The sequence below is a fragment of the Lissotriton vulgaris genome, chromosome 3_1 (assembly GCF_964263255.1).
Source record: "Lissotriton vulgaris chromosome 3_1, aLisVul1.2, whole genome shotgun sequence".
Lineage (NCBI taxonomy): Eukaryota > Metazoa > Chordata > Amphibia > Caudata > Salamandridae > Lissotriton > Lissotriton vulgaris.
Genome location: NC_141689.1, coordinates 2,136,291,592 through 2,136,312,353, shown reverse-complemented (window position 1 = coordinate 2,136,312,353; position 20,762 = coordinate 2,136,291,592). Strand labels below are relative to the sequence as shown.

The 20,762-nt window shown below is 42.4% G+C and overlaps 1 protein-coding gene across 7 annotated transcripts in view; it reads left to right on the top strand.

Annotated features, from left to right (window-relative positions):
- Positions 1-20,762, top strand: part of LIMCH1 (LIM and calponin homology domains 1) — an 892,718-nt gene that overhangs the window by 784,445 nt on the left and 87,511 nt on the right. For 5 of the 7 annotated variants that reach the window (XM_086962709.1, XM_086962710.1, XM_086962704.1 and 2 more), the window contains 2 exons: positions 6,435-6,548; positions 20,233-20,325. In XM_086962709.1, coding sequence (XP_086818835.1) covers positions 6,435-6,548; positions 20,233-20,325 — 207 coding nt within the window. The remainder of the gene's footprint in view (positions 1-6,434; positions 6,549-20,232; positions 20,326-20,762) is intronic. The other 2 variants (XM_086962708.1, XM_086962706.1) reach the window with 1 other exon arrangement.

Here is a 20,762-nt window from a genome sequence, read left to right as displayed (position 1 = left end):
AAGATATGAATATTCTGGGACCAGAAACACTTGCCTGCTCAGAATGGCCCAGAGCTGTATCACACTCAAGAATACCGCTCCTGGCCACTAGTAGTGTGGGTTTAACAACAAAAAGTCTAAAATAAATACATATTTTGCCCTAGAAACCTATAGGATATGTACACATACAATTTGAATGCTTCCTTAAATAAGATTCAAGAAGATCACCCAGAGATGTTTTATTAACGAGGTAGGTGTCCAAGATGAATAATTTGAGGTATTTCATGGCAGACTTGCTGTCCATCAGAGGGAAGAAGACATTATGGGAATCAGGAAAGTAACAGTCTAACTGGTATATATGATTGTTGGACCTGGCACCATTGGCGTGGGTCTCCCTTCCATTTTTTGCTGTTGCCTCCTGTGTTTTTGCTGGTCTAGATACTTAGGGCACTTTGCCACTGCTATTCAGTGCCAGAGTGCAAGTGCTCCCTATTGTAAATTGTTGTAATGAATTAGTGACTCCATGATTGGCTTATTTGATTTACATGTCAGACCCTAGTACAATGCTCCATGTGTGCCCAGGGCCTGTAAATCAAATGCTGCTGGTGGGCTTGCAGCACTGATTGTGCCACCCACAGAAGCAGCTTGTAAAATATGGCTCAGGCCTGCCATTGCACAGCCTCTGTGCAGTCTGCAACTGCCATGTCGATTTGGCAAGTGCACCCCCTTGCCAGTCCCTAAACCTTCCCTTTTCTACGTGTTAGTCACCCCCTATGGGCAGGGTGCATTGTATGTGAAAGGTAGGACATGCCCTGGTGTGTGTGGCATGTCCTGATAGTGAATTACAACCAATTTCGTTTTTCACTATTGCAAGGCTACCTGTTCCCATAGGCCAAAATGGGGAGTTTGATTATAACATATTATAATCATATCTGACCCAGGGAACAAGGTAGAAATTCAAGTACGCCTGAACTCAGAATGTTAAAATACATATTTTAGTGAGGGTGATTTTTACATTCTGTGTTTGAAAATGCCACTTTTAGAAAGTAGGTATTTTCTTGCCTAACCATCCAGTATGTCTCTGCTAGGTTTGTGTATTCCATGTCTGGTTTGTGAGTGAAGGGGCTTGAGAGGGCATTGGCTCCAGCAGTCTGATGGGTCAGGGCTGGGCTGAATAGACCCTGCATTAAATAGAGTAGGGGGAGGAGTTTTCCTTTCAGCTACCTGGGACAGGTCAGCTTTCAACAATGGGGTCTCCACCTCCTGCCAGGAAGCTGCACCAAGGAGGACAGAACAGGTTTTGACCAGGTACAGACACTCTGCCTTCAGAGAACAAAGGATTTAATAGTATAAATATTGGGGCCCAGACCCCAGAACTTTAGATCACTTCTGGGAATTAAGAAGAACCTTTGCCAAGGAAAGAAACCAAGGAAGCTGAAGGAGGAGACTGCCCATTTGCTGTGTGCTGTTTGGGGTTGGCCTGCAGTGGTTACTTATTGCCAAGGAAAGGAGAAAAGGAACGTTGTGTGTACTTTAACTATCTTCAAGAACATCTCCAAGGACTTGAACTTGAGCTTGCCTCTTGTTCTGAAGTCTCAGGGCCACAAAGACTTCACCACCAGCTCCTCCTGAATTTCCTTGCAGGGAATTCTACCTGCAGAGAGGTGCATGCTGTTGTTTTGGGGCCTCAGGAGACTGCGTATCGCTGGGAGCTGGAAGCACGACGCAATGAGGAAGAAGTGTGATGCTGCCGCAGCTGTTGCCGTCGCATCGCCGAAGAAGCGTGTGTGCCGTAGCTGTTTGCCGACGCATCGCCGAAGAAGCATGTCGCATCACCGGAGAAGCATGTAGCCGCCACAGAGGTTGCTGTCGCATCACCGGAGAAGCGTGTCACGGGGCCTGTCGCGGCTCACGAGTTTACTAAGTTTGCCGCACGGCCGTCAGGCATGCAGGCATCGCATCCAAGTGGTCACATCGCATCAAAGAAGCCATTTTGTCACATCACACCGGATCCTCGCATCGAGGCACCAACTTATCGTAACTGGAACGCAGTAAGAAACCGTTGTATCACCTCCTCTCCGGTAAGAAAACGTCACATCACCTCCCCTGCACAGCAGTAAGGAACCAACACATCCCCTCTGTGGAAGCGAGTTATTGATAACTCACTGGTGCAGGGTCACCCTTCGTCCTCAGGTTCTTAACAAGTAAGGAGGAATCGGCACTGGAGCGAAGTACAAACCATAGGTCATTTATTAGCATTCATTAATGGGGCCTCATCCAACAAGCACCATAGAGATACTCAAGGAGAAAGCACATCAAACGATGGTTACATGGGTTTTTATAGCAAAGGATCACAAACAAGGGACGCCCAGAGGTCAATAGAGCTTAGGGAAAAACATACAAAGGAGGTAAAGGTAAGAATCGACACCCTTGGTGCCTTGTGCAATTGTCGCGTCCTAAAGCTGCACAACGAGATTTGCTATCTGGGTTAACTTTACTTAAGGCTTTACCATTGTCTGAAAACCCTTGAGAAGACCCCAGCTGTTCTTTTGCGCTGACTCTGCATGTTTACACAGCCTACAATGCCCCAATCTAGATTCTTTACTCATGTTTATACAGATGCGATGTCAAGGATAGAGCCAGGCTGGAAGCAGGGCAGAGGTGAAAAATGTATGAGGCATAGCTTGATTAAAAAATGAGAGAATCAGATTTTACATTTTAACACCTCCCCCGAAGCAAGGAACCGACGCATCACCTTCCCTGCGACCCTTTTGTTTGTTTTGCGTGACACATCCAAGGTACTTTGAAAGTAATGTGTCTCATTTACCACCTACATTGAACTAAGCTATTTCTACCATTTTAAAGTCCTCTTCTTGATATTGTATTGTGGATTTTTGTTGTTTGGTCTTGTGTTGTCTAGTAAAGATTACTTATTTTTCTAAACTGGTGTGGTGTCCATTTGTAGTGTTTTCACTGTATTACTTTGTGTTCACAAATGCTTTACACACTGCCTCTGAGATAAGCCCGTCTGCTCGTGCCAAGCTACCAAGGGGTGAGCAGGGGTTATTTTAGGAGTGTATTCCCCTTTCCCAGACTAGAAGCAAGGGTCCCTATTTTGACAAAGGTGCAATCCATTGCTAACTAGAGGACCCCATTTCTAACCATGATCTTGTGGACTATTCTGCTTCCTCTGTGCAGACACACATCACCATTGGTTTCATTGTGCTGATTACCTGAGAACACCCACATGCAGGGTTGATATATATTTCCATGATGATGCTCTGTATATTAAGTCTACATAGAAATCCAGAGTTTGGCTGGACTCGCATCCCAGCCCTAGTGTAGATTCCATCTTTCCTCCAGCATAAAGCACTAAAGACATGACCTTAGGATAAACATGGGAGAGGCTCACTTTCCATAAAAGCTTTTTAGACCTGTATTGAAAGGCTAGCTTAGGACCTTTTCTGCCATACACAACAGTAACTGTTACAGGGTTTTTCCAGGGTTCACCTTGTTTTTGTCCGCTTTACTGCTGATCTATGTCGCACCTCTTGCATTGATTGCACATTGTATAAGACTGCAAACCTGACATTCACACAATGAACTGAGGCATCTTATTTGGATTTGGGTTTGTTGTTGGTTAAGACAGATTGGAGCCAAAGTCAAACTGTCTTTGAGAGGAAACATTTGTGTAGAGAGCACTCCTGTTCAACCCTCCGTTATCTGAAATTAATGAAAAATATGTGCCACACCACTACAGTTACCTTGGTCTAAATGATGCGTTAAGGTATACATTTACATTTCATTAATTTGGGTAACTTCACAGGAGCATGTGTCGTTCATCAGTCAAGTACGGAAAGTTGTGACGTGTCAGCTTGTGAGTGAGAACTACTTCATCTTTGCTTGAATATACACACTGTGAGTGTGATGCATATTTCTGGCACAGGCACGCTTACTATTCTGGGCACTGCAGGAACCTGCCAGCTATCACTTAAAATAGAATGCGAAAGGTCATGGTATGTATGTAGCTCAGTTGCCTCTATTTTGTGCAGATTCTTCAACTTGGAAATTCCAACAGGCTGGTACTCTGTAAATACCTACAGCAACAGTGTCACCAGGAACCATACATATGTTTCAGACTCTGCCCTCTTTTTATCGCCAGTAGAGTTCGAGACTCTGGCACACTGAGTTTCCACCCTCAAACTCTAACTGTGGAGTGTGCAGGAGAGACGGGAAGTCTAAACAGTCTAAAAAAAAACAAAAAGCCACAATTTTCTTAAGGTTGGTTATCTCTTCGGCGAAGCCATCCATTTTATCAATTGACATAGGTCTTTTGATTGCCACCATATCTGCTCTTGCCTGAGATCTCAACCCTGCAAGTGAAACTTGAAGCACTTCAAATACCAGCTTTTAGTGCTTCTTGGTGCCTGCTCCTCTTCTCACTTCCATGATTGAATCTTCAGCTTGTGTACTCTGACACCTTGGATTTCCGAACACCAACTCCAAGCAGTCTGGTGCTTGCTATATTTCCTGTGATTTGTACACAGTGTGCTAGTTCAACTGCACATCGACCAACAGCCTCCACAGTAGCAGTGGCTGTTGGTGTTTGAAGCTTTTGTTGGAGTTTATCTGTTTGATATTAGCTGTGAAGTTGGCACGCACCACAAGCTGTCTCTTTACAGTGCCAGCCCTTTTGATGCAGCGGAAGAGCATGGTCATCCACTTCATATCCTCAATTGGGCAGTATTCAGACGAAGAGCAGTATTGTAAACATTTTGAGGGCGAACCTCTTGATGAGGTGATTTCAGAGAGCCTGGGTTGCAGGCTGGATCAATGGACACCAATGGTTCAGACACCAGCCCTGACAGATTGAAGTGCTGTACCTTCCAATGATCATGTTGACTTTAGAATCCATAACCGGGTATCTGTAGCCCCATCTGGCGCTATTAGGGCTTTAACAGATAATGCAGTTTCTGCCTCGGTATATTTCAAAGATGAGGAATCTGCAGTTAAAATGCATTTTCCAGTTATGTTGTTAATGCCAGGTAAGCAAGTTTTGTGACTTTTTCAACATTCAAGACATGTTCAAAAGACCGACATATTTGTCGCAAGGACTAAACTTTGTGGTAAAGTATACACTTCTTTCCTGCACGGGTGATGGGACTTTAAGGTGAAACTGGTGGAGTGACCCATTATGGTGTATGCTATGCATGCTCAAATGTTTATTTCTCAACACATTATCGCTGAACACTTACAGAAGATTTTGTGAGAATTGGACGGCTCTTAAGAGTGCTGAGATGGTAAAGCGTCTTAAGTTTGTTTTTCTATACTGCAATTAATTAGAAGATTACAGGTGGTAAATTGATGCCTGTCCTTGTCTACCAGCTGTTAAATTGTTGTGTTACTGCTATATGAAAGATAATTAGCATGCCTAGTACTATTTTGTTCTATAAAACCAAGCCGATGTTTCTTTTGTTTCCATAGAAATGCTAATTTAATTTTGGTAGACGATAACTACTTAGACCCACTTGACCATGTCCTAATATCTCATGACCGATATTCCTACGGAAAAGATAGCCTAAAATCCATGTGCAAAAGGTCCCTTAATTACTTCTAGACCACTGACGCACCACTTGCCTACTGCTACTTTGAAGACAGGGTATACTGGTAGCTGGGATGTGATCTTGACTCATAAGCACCTCTAGGGTCTGGGTTGGAGATTGTGGTGCGTGGATGTGGCAGAACAGTGGCTAGTAGCACTTTCAATATCCTGGTAGTTAACGTCACATTTGGCGTAGTGATACCAGTTGCAAGTGTGTCTCTGATGAATAGCGCCTAAAGTGTCAATGCATGCTAGCTCTTCGCACTATTATGCAGCCTTTTGCAGATGATTACTTTCTTGTCTGCAAAGAGGGCTACTGGCAGGATCTAAATTCTCTTCTAGCTGCCAGTATTGATTATCTCCAGTTCATGGGTACCTGCACAGTGGTGTCTGGTCTGTCATGTATAGCCTTCTGTGCATTATCCGATGTCTTCACAAATATAGTGCTCCTGCGTAGTCCGCTAGTCGCAGCACGCCCCTTTTCGTAGAGAACTGGGATGGCCCCAATGATGAAGCATGTCACCGTGGGGAAACCCCGGTGAGTGAGGGGACTCTAGAAATAAATTTTTCTTTCTCATTTTGGTAAAAACTGACAAAATTTGGCAGCAACCATACACACAAACTAGGTCTCTGAACCCGTCACAGTGGGTTTTTGATTTTCTGCTACAGAAGCAATACAGACACTGTGGCAAGGAGGCCTTTTCACAAATCAGAGGCTAGCTTTCTATATAATTTTTTTCTTTACGAAAAAGTAATTTTTTATTTTGTTTCATTTGACTGGTGTTTTTATCACCAAACATACATATGCTGTGCACTATTTGAAATCTCCTTGTTTTGATATATGCACAAATAGGTTTTAGTACCTACGCTAAACTTAACGAAACGTGTGAATTTCTGGACTTGGGATCCAGAAGAAGAACGGAAGCGCCAGGAAAAGTGGCAGCAAGAACAGGAACGATTGCTTCAGGTCAGTCCCATTTAATTTTCCTCACCTGCTTCCATGATGTTTTCCTACCATGAGTTGCATGCGTTGCTGCAGTGATTTGCTACATTCTTGAAAGAAGTTTAGTCAACCGATGGGCATGATCATGGCTACAGAAGGTTATTCAGTATAAAATAAGTGTGTCATTTTCAGCAGAAACTACTATAGCAAGTAGCAGTTAAAAGCTGCAAACTATGATATAGAGTTACTATTATGCAGTGAAGATCCAATTCCCTAATGTTTTTTGTGCCTTTCCCCTTACTGGAGGGGTCTGTCTCATGGTCTTCTTCCAAAATTTCCAAACTTTTTAGATTTCCTCCTTGCAGTGCCCCCTTTCTTCTGAGTGACCATACCTGTATTATTTCCTTTCTCCTGATCTGCTCAGCAAATTGTTCCCAGTCTGCAGAATCATGCTGTAAGGTGTCTTTCTTCTCAGCCACATACCTGTAGTAACTGGATCTCCAGATTACCTTACCACAAATGGCAATGTGGTGTTTCTGCAGCTCTCCCCACTCTTTATCCTGTAGCCATTTCTCCGTTCCTGCTTTGATCGCATTCCCTGATCCCCTCTCTGCCCTTAGCTCTACCACATCCCTGCCCTCATCTTTACAACTTTGTTCTCTTCTCCAGTTGCAGCAGTCAAGGAAAATATGTATAGTCTTGAACACCCCTAACATGCCTTCCTCGTCTCCCCTTGCAATAAAGGCTAATCCGCCAGGTTGCCAGCGTTTGTCAGGTTGAAGGAACAATGATCTTCTTTGAACTGTTACTTGTGCTGCTGCTGCCTATGCCAAATATTGAAAATGAATGTAACGTGAATAGCCCGTACAGCCTTGGTGTATGGTTTTGGCCCATCAGAAGATCTTTAGGTGACAGCTAGCCTCAAGTGGCCATTTCTGACTGCTTGTTGTTGCCTGTCTATACTCTTGAATGTATCTGCTACAATTGCCGTTATCAAATTAACTTCTGTTGTTTAAGGACCAACACTATTAATTTTACTGATAAGTAAAATATGGCTTTTCAGTGACATAATTAGTTCGTACCCATAAAGATGTTTTAACTTTAGACTATTTGTGAATGGTTAAATTTCTTGTAGCAGTCTATCTACTCTGCGTTGGTATTGTCTTTGAATTATTGAGTACCATTCCTTGGTGTTTAGGACAGGCAGTGGACGATTTATTTTGGAGCTTTGGAGTTGGTTCATTCTTGCATGAAACAGAAGCCGTGAGTGGAACTCAGCTGTGCCCATACACTACACCTAGTGCTTGAGCATTGCATGTCTCTCAGAATGCTAAATGAATTAAAGTCTAGCTTGCTTCATCAATTTAAATATTGATATCGTTTTATGATTTTGTAAATGAAGATATAGGTTTTTGTTATGCTACAAAATTGTTGACTAAAAAGTAGCGAAGGACATACACAACCCTAACAAAATGGCATTAGTCACCTCTAGTTAATTATATGGATTGAGAGTCGCTAAAGGTAGTGATGACGATACTGCAAAAAGATGCTAGTCGAATCTAAAGTTCACCATTGTAGTTTGAGTTGTGCAATCTTTGCAGAAGAGTTGCATTGGTAGAGCTGTTGCCTTAGAGGTGTGTAAAAGCATCCAACTTTATCCCAACCCAATTGTGTTTTTTAATCTTTCCTTATTTTAGTAACTTAATGAAATTGCAAAATAGTCTAATGAAACAAAAGTGTGCGCGGCAGTGTGTGGTCGTTGTGGACACAAGATGGTCAAGGAATGCTGGTGCTCATAAGTGAAGCCAAAGTCTTGTGCCTATTGTCACTCCCCCGGCTTCTTTCAAATCCACCACCTATAGAAGACTTTGTGCTCCTTGTGGTACTCTGTTTAGGGTCCTGCTGCTATGAGGGAGGCACAGACTTTGATCCTGCTCTGTCATCTTGCTTAGCTCAAAAGCTGTGGTATGTGTCCGGGCACAGAAAAGTTAGAAGCCGGCAGTTGCAAATCTTCGGAAGGCTATGACTGTTGGTGGAGCTGTGATGAATTGAGAAGGTACTTACGCAGGGATTCTGCTCCTACACAGAACTGTGCACAGGACCTCAGTGAATTGTGGTGTACCAAAAAACTCACCTTAGTGCTAGAAAACCTAACCAGCTAGCATCAGTCAGTGTCACATTAGCTCTTCATCCAATGATTAGACAACTCAGAACATGTGATTTAGGTTATAATCCGGAATGGTGGGAAGCAATAACACTCTTTCGTTATACTCTCATACCAATCCACAACAGGAGTAAAAAAAAGAGACTCGGAAAGGTTAAAATATTTATTTTCATGACGTGCTTCTAGATGCAGTATCTTTGCTAATATAAGCAGACATATGATAAGAAATAATATGAGCAGCATTGTTACAATTCCATAAAACACAAAAGGAGAAATCATATTATAATGATGGTGAAAATAGATCCTATAGCGCCTAGTAATTCACCCTCCCTAGGTAGCAACTATGTTTTATAAAATATAGAAGGTCTCTTTGGCTTGTTTGGGGACCCCATACCTCCAAGATCAGCAGGTGTGAATCACATCAGGATCTGCAAAAGCTCTCTGTCTCTCTGGAAAAACTGGCTTCTTCCAAGTGCATGAAATCATGCCTACAGTGTGATATTAAAGGCGCCAGAAACACGTTGGCTTTCAGCTGCATATATGTTATGGCTAGAACGTGATAACCTTGGAGGCTTTAGCACTAAGTGTGCAGACTAGAGTCACAAAGTTAAGTCTAGGGATGCTGAAAACAAGCCATTCTCATGTGAAGCATTTCACGCAGCCTAACTTACAACAACAGTTCTATGCAGTGCCATGTGCAAAAAAAGGTAAAATGGCGTTTACACTTCTAATAATCCTATGCTAATTTAACAATGGGTGCAACAAGGCCCAGCCCACACTACAGTACAGATAGCTGCCTGTGCTATTTAATCAAAGCTGGGGAGATAGAGGTTTCCTTGGTTCCCCTCTGTGCACGATCAGACGCCCCAAGGACTGTTTTTTTCTTGAAACCCATCCCCAAATGGGGGATCTTGGCTGTGGTCCTTCTGATAGGAGGAACAGGAGGAGTTTTACATACTTTTTGGAAGCACAGGTGGCAAGACTGAAGGCATAAAGTTAAGATTTAACAGAAGAAGACAGGCTCACAGTTTGGGAGAGAGAGCCCTGATGCGCTCCATTAGTTTGCTGCATTCATACCTCTTAGATAAAGCAATCTCTGTCAAAGATACTGTGAAAGCTGTGGAATAGATGGTGGGAGGCCTGCCAAGCAGGGTGCACTGTTTGGAAAGATTGTAGCAAATTCAGTCCTTGGAGCTGAAGTCAAGGCCTCTTCAGCAGTACAGGACCTATTGTCCATCAAAGGTAACAAAAGGAAAAGGATGCAACATAAGAACTCATAAACTTATGAAGAGTTGCCCACTTCAAACTGCTGCGTGTCAATGCGCAGACTCCAGGGCCCTCAATTGGAGAAATTATTAAAGTGCTATGAGAATTACTGCAACCTGATGAGGGGTCATTACAGCTGGTGGCAGTGGCATAACTGTCCTCTTAATGTCCTGGCGATATGTTGGTGGGTAGCACCACGCGGAATATCTTTAAATGATCAAAGTAGATAGAACCGCTTTAAACAGCGGCGATAAAAATGAAGGTTGTACAGTTGGATTATAACCATCTCCAGTTTTTCCTGATTTGAGCTGGGCTAACTTAGGCAGGAAAAGGGCATTACTGGTGCAAAGAACAGCCTGATGGCGAAGGGACTGGTGGCGTCTGTAGTGTTTCCAGTAATTGTAGAGTGGAGTGTCCTGGGAAGCTATTGATGAGGCTATATACAAGATGGATTGGCGAATGCTGCTATGGGGCAGGTCGCAGAGGTCAGATACTCGTCTGTTCCGGACCAAATGATTGAAGGTGTTTTAGGATACACTTGGTAGCGAGTTTATAAACAAATGGGTGTTTAGTTGTGGCCATTATGAATCAGTGTTGTAAGAGATTATAACAATTATATTGATGCTCTTCACCATTCAGCCCATGAAAGTTTTCTATCAAGAACAGACTCAAACCAAAAAAAGTGTCTGGGAAAAAAAACGTGCAAAAAGTGGGTTTTGTAGCTAAAATGGCATGCAAAACCTACGTTACATAGAAGAATATTACCACAAAAAGGATAAGGTGGAAAAATTCCCATTTTATGTTTGTAGTCCTCACATGGAGGGAAAGTTGTGACTAGTTCACAAACTAGGCAACTTCATGAAGCTGAGAACTTCACTCAGTTTCACCAGTGGAAATTAAATTCAGATCATCCCCAATTTTCACCCCTAATTTATTTTAGAACCATTTGGATTCCTACAACTGGTCATAAACACATGATGAAGGTCCTAGTCTTGATCTCCTGCTTACAGAAATACCAGAACTCCAGCTTTCTTGAACTCCATCAGTTACATGGTCATACCACATCCTAATACAAATCTCTATAAACAATGTACCAGTAAGTGGGCCCAAAGCCTGTTTTAACTAGCATTGGTTCTCCCTCCCATCTGATATCACCTGCACAAATTACAGCGGGAAGCCTTCATTCTGTCTCTAAGAGATATCCTGGATCCTCATTTCAACAATCCTGATGCTGTTCTTGATAATCTGATCTTAAAGTTAATCAATGCCCTAGACTCCCGTGTTCCTCCACCGTCATCAGTTGCTGTCCCGCTGAATCTAATAATTGGGATACTGGCAGCCTGAACCAAATGAAAATGGCAAAATGAACAAGGCAGAACATTATAAAGGAGGTGGTTCAAAACCAAACCAGACTTCGCTCAATCTTCTGCCATGTCTCCATTCTCGAGGATGCAAATCTGTCTGTCTGCACAAAGTTAAAAAATAATACTACCAGTTGTGCATCTCTGAATGTTCCAATTATGCCAAAGAACTTTTCTGCATCTTCAAGGAACTGATTTGTGCTGGTTTCCGTTATGACCTGTTTGGTCACTGATCTGACTTCAGTGATAACCTCCTACACTTTGGAAGTCCTAAATTGTTGGTTCCACCTCCATCTCCCTTCCCCTCTAGCAGCTACATTCTACAAGAGTTTACACCAGCCCCTGAATCCAAAGTCAGAAACAACTAGACCTCTTACAAGAAGGCTCCTCCGTCCTGTGACATTACTAACAAAAGAGTTGTCAGTTTTGGCCTTCCTGCATTATCACTCATTATCACCAACCTTGTAAACAGCTCCTTAGCAAGTGGGGAAAATCATCCAGTCTTTTAAGCATGCTGTTATTACTCCCAGAATTATGCTGTTCATATTTCGCCAAAAACACTATGTTAATATTATCCCCGCAGTCCAATCTCTCCACTGGTTTCCTGTGAAGAGAAGAGTTTCATATTTAAACACTTGTCCTTGACCGCAAGACATTACGTAATGGAATGTTGAATTACATTTCTAGCCTCTCTGTTCTTTATCAAGTCTCAGATCAGCTAATAGAGGTCTGTTATTGCCATATCACTTCCAATATAAAAGCTAGGGTGGCGGCCCTCTTCTTTCCCATGCCACTTCTCTATAGAACTTGCTACCCAAGCACCAGAGACTAGAAAAGGACTGCTGTCTAGAAGTAGCATATCACAGCTTTTTCTTAGTTCTACCAGACGTCTAAGGCCAGCCTGTTCTTTAGACTCCCTTTACACCAAGGCTCTGGACTAATGCAAACCCAAGGCTTTGATATCAGTGTGAACTCTTTAGGTGGGACTATTACACAGCATCATTGTGGTAGGCTTAAATTGAACTCACTACTATATCTAGCTATATTAGCATAGTGCACTAATCAACCACTCTGTGTATCAGTTACATGGCTTAATAACATATGTTCTTATTCATTTTACTGGTCTCCTTTCATCAGCGTGGGAACATTCAAGATACAAACCTGTGACCCTCTAGTTACAGAGAGCTTCTTGGTCTACTGAACTTTCATGTTTGCCTGCGGACACCATAGATCCACCCAGTGGGATAAGAGTCTTCAGTTTCCATTGAAGGGCCTTTGTAGTACAGTGCTTATAGGTGTCTTAAACCAAAGGATCTACGATTACCACAGAGGTATTCAATAAATGCTTCAGAATGATGCCTACATTTAGGAATATGAGGACAGCAGGTCTTCTTCCCATTTCAGGTATTTCATTAAAGGAATTTCTGAAGGGAAACTGCCCAAGGAAGGATGATTGTAATTGGATGGCCCAGTTATGGTTCAGTGACATAATTTTGCAATACGCTGCCTGCTGTTTCAATTCTACCTTTAACTGTAAAACATCTGATTGACCTGAACTTAAGTGTCAACATCTGTGTAACCCTGTCACCATAATAAATAAATATTAAAATACATTTATGAGCATTGCATTGAAAAAAATGTCAATATAGAACATAGCTATAATCTGAGCAACTAGTGCTATAAGGAAATTTTAAAAAACGACTCTACCAGTGATGATGTAGTAAATGTCTCCGGAGACACAAGAGTTTTGCTTGCCCAGTTAGCTCCCAATATTATATAACGCAGCCCCCAATATAATGTAATGCTGGGCCCAAGTCTGGTAGCATGCTGTCTGACTATCCCGTCAAGAACTTTGTCTATAAAGTTTTAAAAATCTGGATGTTAGCCTGCACTCAGTCCCTTAAAACAGTTCAATTCAGACTCTGACCAGGCTGTTCTGCTGAGTTCTCAAAAGGGTTGTCCAAGAAATGTCTGGGCGCATATAAAGAACATGCACAAATGATTCCTTGAAGTATGGCCAAAAGCGACAGGCTGCATTCACTCTAACATATTTGCATTTTTGGACAATTTCACCTATATCAAAAAGACCAAGACATAGTCTTAAAAAACTGAGTTTAGTTTTCCAAGAATATCGACAATGTTCAGTACCTTTTGGGGTGCTAGTTTCGTGTAGATGGCAACTGTTACCCAGTTACACCAAACAGATTATGCTGCTTTGATTGCAGGATTTGCAGACCAAAGATTCTGGATTTTGCTTTCAGCAGTTCATTGAGAATCAATTAAAAGTTTTTATAAGAATTGCTGAGGCTCCATTGTGGAATCTGTAGGTCGTAGATTGGCTTTAGGAGCCAGCGCCAGGTCCAGTGAGTCATTCATCACTTTGTTTATGATGGAATTCACCACAGGAGCAGCACATTTTAAAATGGCACGAAAGAAAGGGTCCAATGGGAACCTGATTTGCATCTTGCAAGCTCAGCTGCTAACTCCTCTAAGGTTATAGAGTCAAATCTAGTTAGTAGCAGACCCTAGCCATCAAAACTAAATCAGTGGGGTTCAACACTAGAAATTCTTCATAGATAGTTTGGATTTTCCTAAAAAAGAAAAAAAAGAGGTCCTCCAATAACTTCATAGAAGGGGAAAGAGTATTTCCTATTGCTTTGGGGGAGAGAAAAGAGTTCACAATTTTAAACCACTTTTTGGATTTATTACCTGCCTCTGAGATGGAAGATGCACCGAAATGATTTTTGAGCCATCCAGATAGCAGTGTGATATCTTTCAAAGTGACCTGGTAGATAGCTTTTGCCCCTTTATCACAGCCGCACAGATTCTTCTTGATCTCAGTGCCTCTTTCGAAACTATCTCCCATAATATCCTCCTCAGATCTCCGGCTGCCATGGGCATTGGTGGCAAAGCTCTTAAATGGTTGGCATCCTTTCTAACCGATCGCACCTTTCAAATCTTCTTTCATTCTTCTATGTCCAGAACATATTCTTCACCTTACGGGGTACCCCAGGGCTCGATTCTTAGCCCTCTTCTTTTCAATCTTTGACACTCCCATGGCTCATATTGCGGATCGTGCAGGACTCACGCTGTTTACCTATGCTGACGACTCACAAATCGTTTTCTACCTGTCACAATCGGATCAGGCCCCCACCTCCCTCCTTCAGTCGGGTTTTAGGGAAATAGCCTTCTGGATGAACCATAACCTACTCAAACTGAATGGAGGGAAGACTGAGGTCCTGATCCTTGGGAAAAAACAAGATCTTTGGAGTTCCAAGCACTGGCCAGTCGAAATGGGACCCCTTCCATCTCCATCCGAGCATGTGCGCAACCTGGGAGTGACTACAGACAATGGGCTGACAATGCAAGCCCAGGTGAATAAAGTGGCGGCCATCTGTTTCACTATTCTGCGCGGGCTGAGGAAGATCCTCTGGATGCTGCCTGTGGACACCCAGAGGTCTGTAGTTAATGCCCTGGTGACCTCCCGTTTGGATTATGGGAACATACTCTACCTGGGGGCTAACAAGGCAGTTACTAGGCGCCTCCAACTGGTCCAAAATGCAGCTGCATGTTTACTCTGCGGCTGCAAGAAAGACAAACCCATCTCAGGGCGCCTCAGGGACCTTCACTGGCTCAGAGTAGAGAGCCGAGTGAAATTCAAAACCCTGTGCTACATGCACAAAATTAAAACCGGGAAGGCTCCCAGATATCTGCAAACTCTTATAAAAATGTACTACCCCGCACGCACACTTCGCTCATCCTCTCAAGTCCTCTTCTGCGTGCCTAAATACAGATTGTCAAGAATGGGCGGCAGGTCCTTTTCCTTCTTAGGTCCCAGACTCTGGAACTTCCTTCCTAATGACATCCGTTCTGATAACTGTTACGGTCGTTTCCATAAAGCCATCAAAACCTGGCTTTTTAATCAGTAACTCTGTCTTCAGTTCATATGGCTCCTGTTTCCCTTAGCGCCGGGAAACCCTTTTGGGTAGCTGTCACGCTCTACAAGCTCAATAAGTAAATACAAATCATAATTGAACCTCCATTTCCACGCTAGCCTTTTACATAACTATTTTTCTAACTTGAGAGCGTCGAAAAACCAAGGAGTGGATGACTTTAATCTTTTTGAGGTAAGGTAATTTGAAAGAGCAGTGGTATCTGTCGTCGACCAGCCAATTATTGAAGGTGACGACCTCATGCTCAAAGTCCCCTGTCTCATAAAAGTGGGTAGCCTGTAATCTCTTCATAAATTGGGAGTCTTGGCATTTTATGCCACGGTCTGGAAGTTTTCTTTTAGTGCTTGCGCACTACAAGGACCTGAAGAGAGCACATTAAAAGTATCCAAAACGTGGTCCGACCAAGTAAGCTTCAGAACAGGATTGACCAGAACTGTTGAGGAATTTGCTGAAATGAGATCAAGCATACAACCAGCGTTGTGAGTGGGCACCTTAACTAGTTGTTAAAACCTTCCATTGAGGACAGAAACTGCTGCACAGGTCTGTTACTCAGATCGTCCACATGTAGGTTGAAATCACCCAATACTAAGGAATTGGCATGAAGAGGAGATAGTTGACCTAGTGCATTGGCTAATAACTGTAAGGAGGCAGTCGAAGCATCAGGGGGACGGTAACTAAGCACCCCTAAATAGTGCAAAAGAAGGGCCTAACATAATAGTAAAAGCCAGCCCTTCAATATTATTTACATTAATCAATTTTGAAATAGAATAGGAGTAGGAGGAGCAATGTATAATTGCCACCCACCCCCATTTTTGTTCACTCTATCAATATGTAAAAGCCTGGGGGGATAGCTAATGCAATGTTAGTGGCCGAACAATCCTTGAGCAAAGTTTCAGTAAGAAAGCTCAGGTCCCAATGGTTCTTGGCAAGCAAATAAAAAATATCTAGGGCATGTCATTGTAGGGATCAACAGTTGATAAGGCAGGCAGAGAAGTAGGACCCGGTAAATACATGGTTGTAGGAAGCAGTGTGTAATTGTGGCAGGATTCACTGGCAGCATGCTGGTTGCGATTCGTGCGCGAAACAGGTGCAAACTGGCTTGCCTTAGACACGCCAATGTCGCGTCCATGACATCCTGCAATTAATATAGTGAAAGGACACTGCGAAACACTAGAGGAATGGGGAAGTAGAGTTGTGATAAAGCACAAGGTGCCCTCCTAGAGGTCTAGCATTACCTCAATAGGTCAGAATTGCTAAAAAGAAATCAGGCATTTAGAGGAGATATCTCCCTAAAATGCAATGCTGATAATAGATTGATTTGAGAAAACTGAATTATCTTGAAGTGCTTTTAATAAAGTGAGAATGTTTTTTTATAACCTTTACTTATGATTTTAATAACGTTGCAGCAGTTATACATTTAAAAATGACATCAACAAGTGGTGGACCACAGCAGATTATGCATATATGAGCAGGACGTGTCGACTATTGGCAGATCAGTGCATTGGGGAAGTAAATGCATATCTCATCCCTTACATCTTACTCCTCTCCCTCAGTCGTGCCCCGCTGGTCTCTGATTCATGTGGGTCACTCGCATCCGGTTCAGGGTTTAAAAAGCATTGCTCAGCTCCCTCCATTCCATGTGGGCTTTTTCCGAACTTGAGAATGTTGCTACAATTTAGCTAATATGACATTCCTTGTGAGTGGCTTTAGTTATTGCATTCCTTATTTTCTTTAGATTTGCACAAGGTGCTTTCTGTGGTATGTGATGTTACTTGCTTCACATTCACCTATTCCCTCTGCAAGGTTTGATAGGGGCACTTCACCACAATCGTTAGTGAGGTCTGACGCTATTCTGGTCTATTGGCAAGCTGATTGAATTAAAATTATTTTTATTTAGTGGAGTTTTCCCAGGCTCAATTAGAAAGAGTGTGGGGATAGTTTGCCACGAGATTTTCTGTCACCCACATTGTGAGGGTTGAGTTTGCCTCAATTGTCTGTCACCTACATCGTGTGGGTAGAGCCTGTTGTTAAAAGCGTTTATTCTGAATGACTGTTTCTTGGTTCGCCAAATTTTCTCCAGGCAGCTTAGAAATGGAAGTACCTTTTGATATATTGTGTCCTGATGGGGGCGTTGGAAATGTGTTTGGGGTTTCGGCTGGAATTAATGTCCTGATCTCATTTGGGGTTGTATTTGTTGGACTTATTAGTCATGTGTAGTTGGGTATGTATTCAGGTGCTTAGTCCTCCTTGTCTATCGGCACTATGTGGTTTTTGGGATGCCATTTGAGGAATTTAAGTGGTTTGTGAGGTGAACAAGGGATATAGTTTGGCCCCTAATGCTACTTAGTGATGGGACCTGGTGCTTTATTTTTGTATTTATTTAGTTTCCTTAGTCCCTTTCGAATTTTATTGGAAATAAAGGTGTCAATCTGGTCTTTTGAAACTGTGTTCCCTGGGAAAGGCAGAAGTTTAAAGTTTCAACTTTCATTGTTTCATCATCTAGAGAAGTTCCTTTGGTGATGTCCCTAGATGTTGGTCTGCATGTGGTTAAGTCTTTGCTTGGGACTTTGTTCAAAGCCATTGTCACTGATGTTTAGATTGTGGCTTTTAGGATTGACGTATTAAGGGATTCAGAGACTAAGTTGTCGAAACAACTTTGAGTACATGTTTCATCAGCTCCTCCAGCCAACTGTTCGATTTCACAGTATGCTGTCTTATTGGTGGGTTTTTAGTCGGTGATAATTGCCTTCCCATTGTTTGAGGATGGAATTTTCATCTAGCTTCGAGCAGCTCTCCACCACAAGCACAATTTTCTTTGTCTGTATTGATTTACTCATCAATTTGTTGAAGGAGACAAATGGGCAGTCTCGAGTAAGTAGGGTGTTGGTTCTAAAGTCCTGCTCTACGGATTGAAGGATAGAAGTGACATTGGCAAGTTTATATATTTGTGAGCAGGAGCATGGGGCTGATAACGTGACAATTTTTGCCCCTGTGTTATGAGTGAGTTCAGTTTATGCAGGTTGGTTTTGATCGATCCTATAGCCCATTCCTTTTTTTGAGCTGTGGTTAAATGATTTTCTAGGATCAAATTTTGTCTTGAAAGGGCTGTTATAAATGTGTTGAATGTGGCTGAAAGTCCATGCCAACTTCTGGAGTCAATTCAATGCCAATTTATGGAGTCATTTTTCATATAATTTCCATTAGACATGGCGACCTTTCCATCTATGGTTCCCCAGAAATCCTGAATGCTCGATTCTAAGAACGTTTTGTCAGGTATCTGATAGGTATCTTGGATCGTCAGCATGGGAAACAACCAGCAAGTTAGACTTTTTTCTCATTCACCATAATTTCGATGGTTTCCTCCATGATGGAGGCATTGTGTTTCTCTTGGGAAGTATCTGAAGTATGCAATTTGTTTTGATGAGGACTTGGACTGGGGACATAGGAGAATTCAAGGAGCTGTTGTTAGATTTGATGGCACATTGATGGAAATTCTTGAGTACTACTTTGACAGCTTTGTGGGTTCTGCATTATCTAGTTCATGGCGCCACAACTTTGTAGAAAGTATAAAACTTTGGTATGTGCAGCCAGTCGTATCTGGATTTTCTTATGTATGTTTTTGCAGGTTTTTGCTCGATTTCCTTCTAGTGACTGATCAGTGTCACCAATTGTGCGGGCTGCGTGTGGGCGGGTGATTGGGCAACACCTACCGCAAGTCCCGGCAAAGTCTGAAAACAACACCTGCGGCCTTCTGAACCTCATTGTTTTCTGGGCTGCAGGGGTGATACTAGCAGTGGTATCTTTGCTCCAATGCCACCCAGTGTCGGAGACAGATAAATCTGCCATTGGGAAAGAGTTCCTTCGGTTTGCTGATTACATTTCCCCTGCCCCTCCAAGCATCAGGCATGAATCAGTTAGCTCCAAGTGCAAACTCCTCTTTGCATCCAAATGAATATATCCCTTCATCTAGTTATGATGGTCTTAATCTAAACTTGCCTTACTCCTGGTACCCCACTCTGGTGAAAGGGATACAGGAGAATGTTAACCATTCAGAGAACTCTTCCCAGTGTATCCCTATACATGGTACAGCAGAATGACAAACACATTTCGTTATAAAAGACTAGGCAGCCGATCCCCAATTACAATATACCACATCACTAATTTTCATAAAATGCAAAACCAACAAAGGAAAGAAAAAGAAGAAAGAGCAAACAGGAGAAGGAGAGAAGATAAAAGATTAGGGACATAGTAGAGAAACAAAGGGGAACAATCAAAAAACTTAGAAAACAATTATTTCTTGAGCACAACCACACGATCAAGATTCCATATTCCCCCATCCTCCAACTTGACTGTCCTTTGTTTAACTTGACCACCTTTCGAGGTGCAGAATATTTGGGATTTCCTGCCCAGGCTACTGGGAACTCTAATCACGACTTTATCCCTAGTGTTAACCCGCGCATCAGTCACAGCACACAGATTGTTAAACTGAATCTTCCTTTTCATGTAAGAAGACTTGTCCCTCTTCATACAATCCTCACCAACCTTTTCGCTAGCTCATCCTTAAGTTGTTTCTAAAGTTCATAGAACTACATTCTGTGGCAGAATGCCAAACAAATTCCTTTACAAAAGACTAGATAGCTGACCCCAAATACAAGATATCACAGATTTCAACAGGATATAAAGCACTTTTGGCCATGCTCGGATACCATTAATTTCTAGTAGCGCATAATGAAGCTGAGATGCCAGATAATGCAATGAGCTTCTATGGCTGTCATGTAGCTTATTTTTCATGCTGATCATCTCATTTCAGTCCTGCTGATTCCATTAGGGTCTCTTTGCACCACATACTGTTGTCCAGCACGCCCACCACTACCTGCATAAATTGAATCAAAGGTGCATCAGCATTTCATGACTTGTGTTGCATTATGTCGTTTTGAGCCCTTTGTACTACAATTCTGTGACAGGAGAGGTACCAGAAGGAGCAGGAAAAGCTGAAGGATGAATGGGAAAAAGCCCAGAAAGAAGTAGAAGAGGAGGAACGTAAATACTACGAGGAGGTACTCGCTATGCACGCATTCGCTACATGCAATATGTCTTTTCTGTTCTACTAATAAAGTAGCTTCCAGGCACCTGCATGTTTGTCTCGTTTTTATTCAGTTTGTCTTATATTTGTGGAAAGAAGGCATGGCAGTGTAAGTTCCTTACTCGCCCTTCCCTCTTAACAAGACTTTGAATTATCTCTCTGGAAAATCATGCTGAGGAATTATGGGAAAGTTGGTTGAGACAGATGCACTTAAAGGAACTGCAGGTGAGCAGTTTATGTATTTGTAAAACTCACATCATATGGCTTTCGAATGGTGAGAAATTTTAGTAGGTGGAATTTAGCAGGACACATTTCTGAGCAGGCATCCTGTGGGTGTTCAAGCCACAAAAAAGTGTACTGTTACCTATTTGAAGGGTTCTTAAAAGGTTTTCCTCTATAATATTGGGTTTA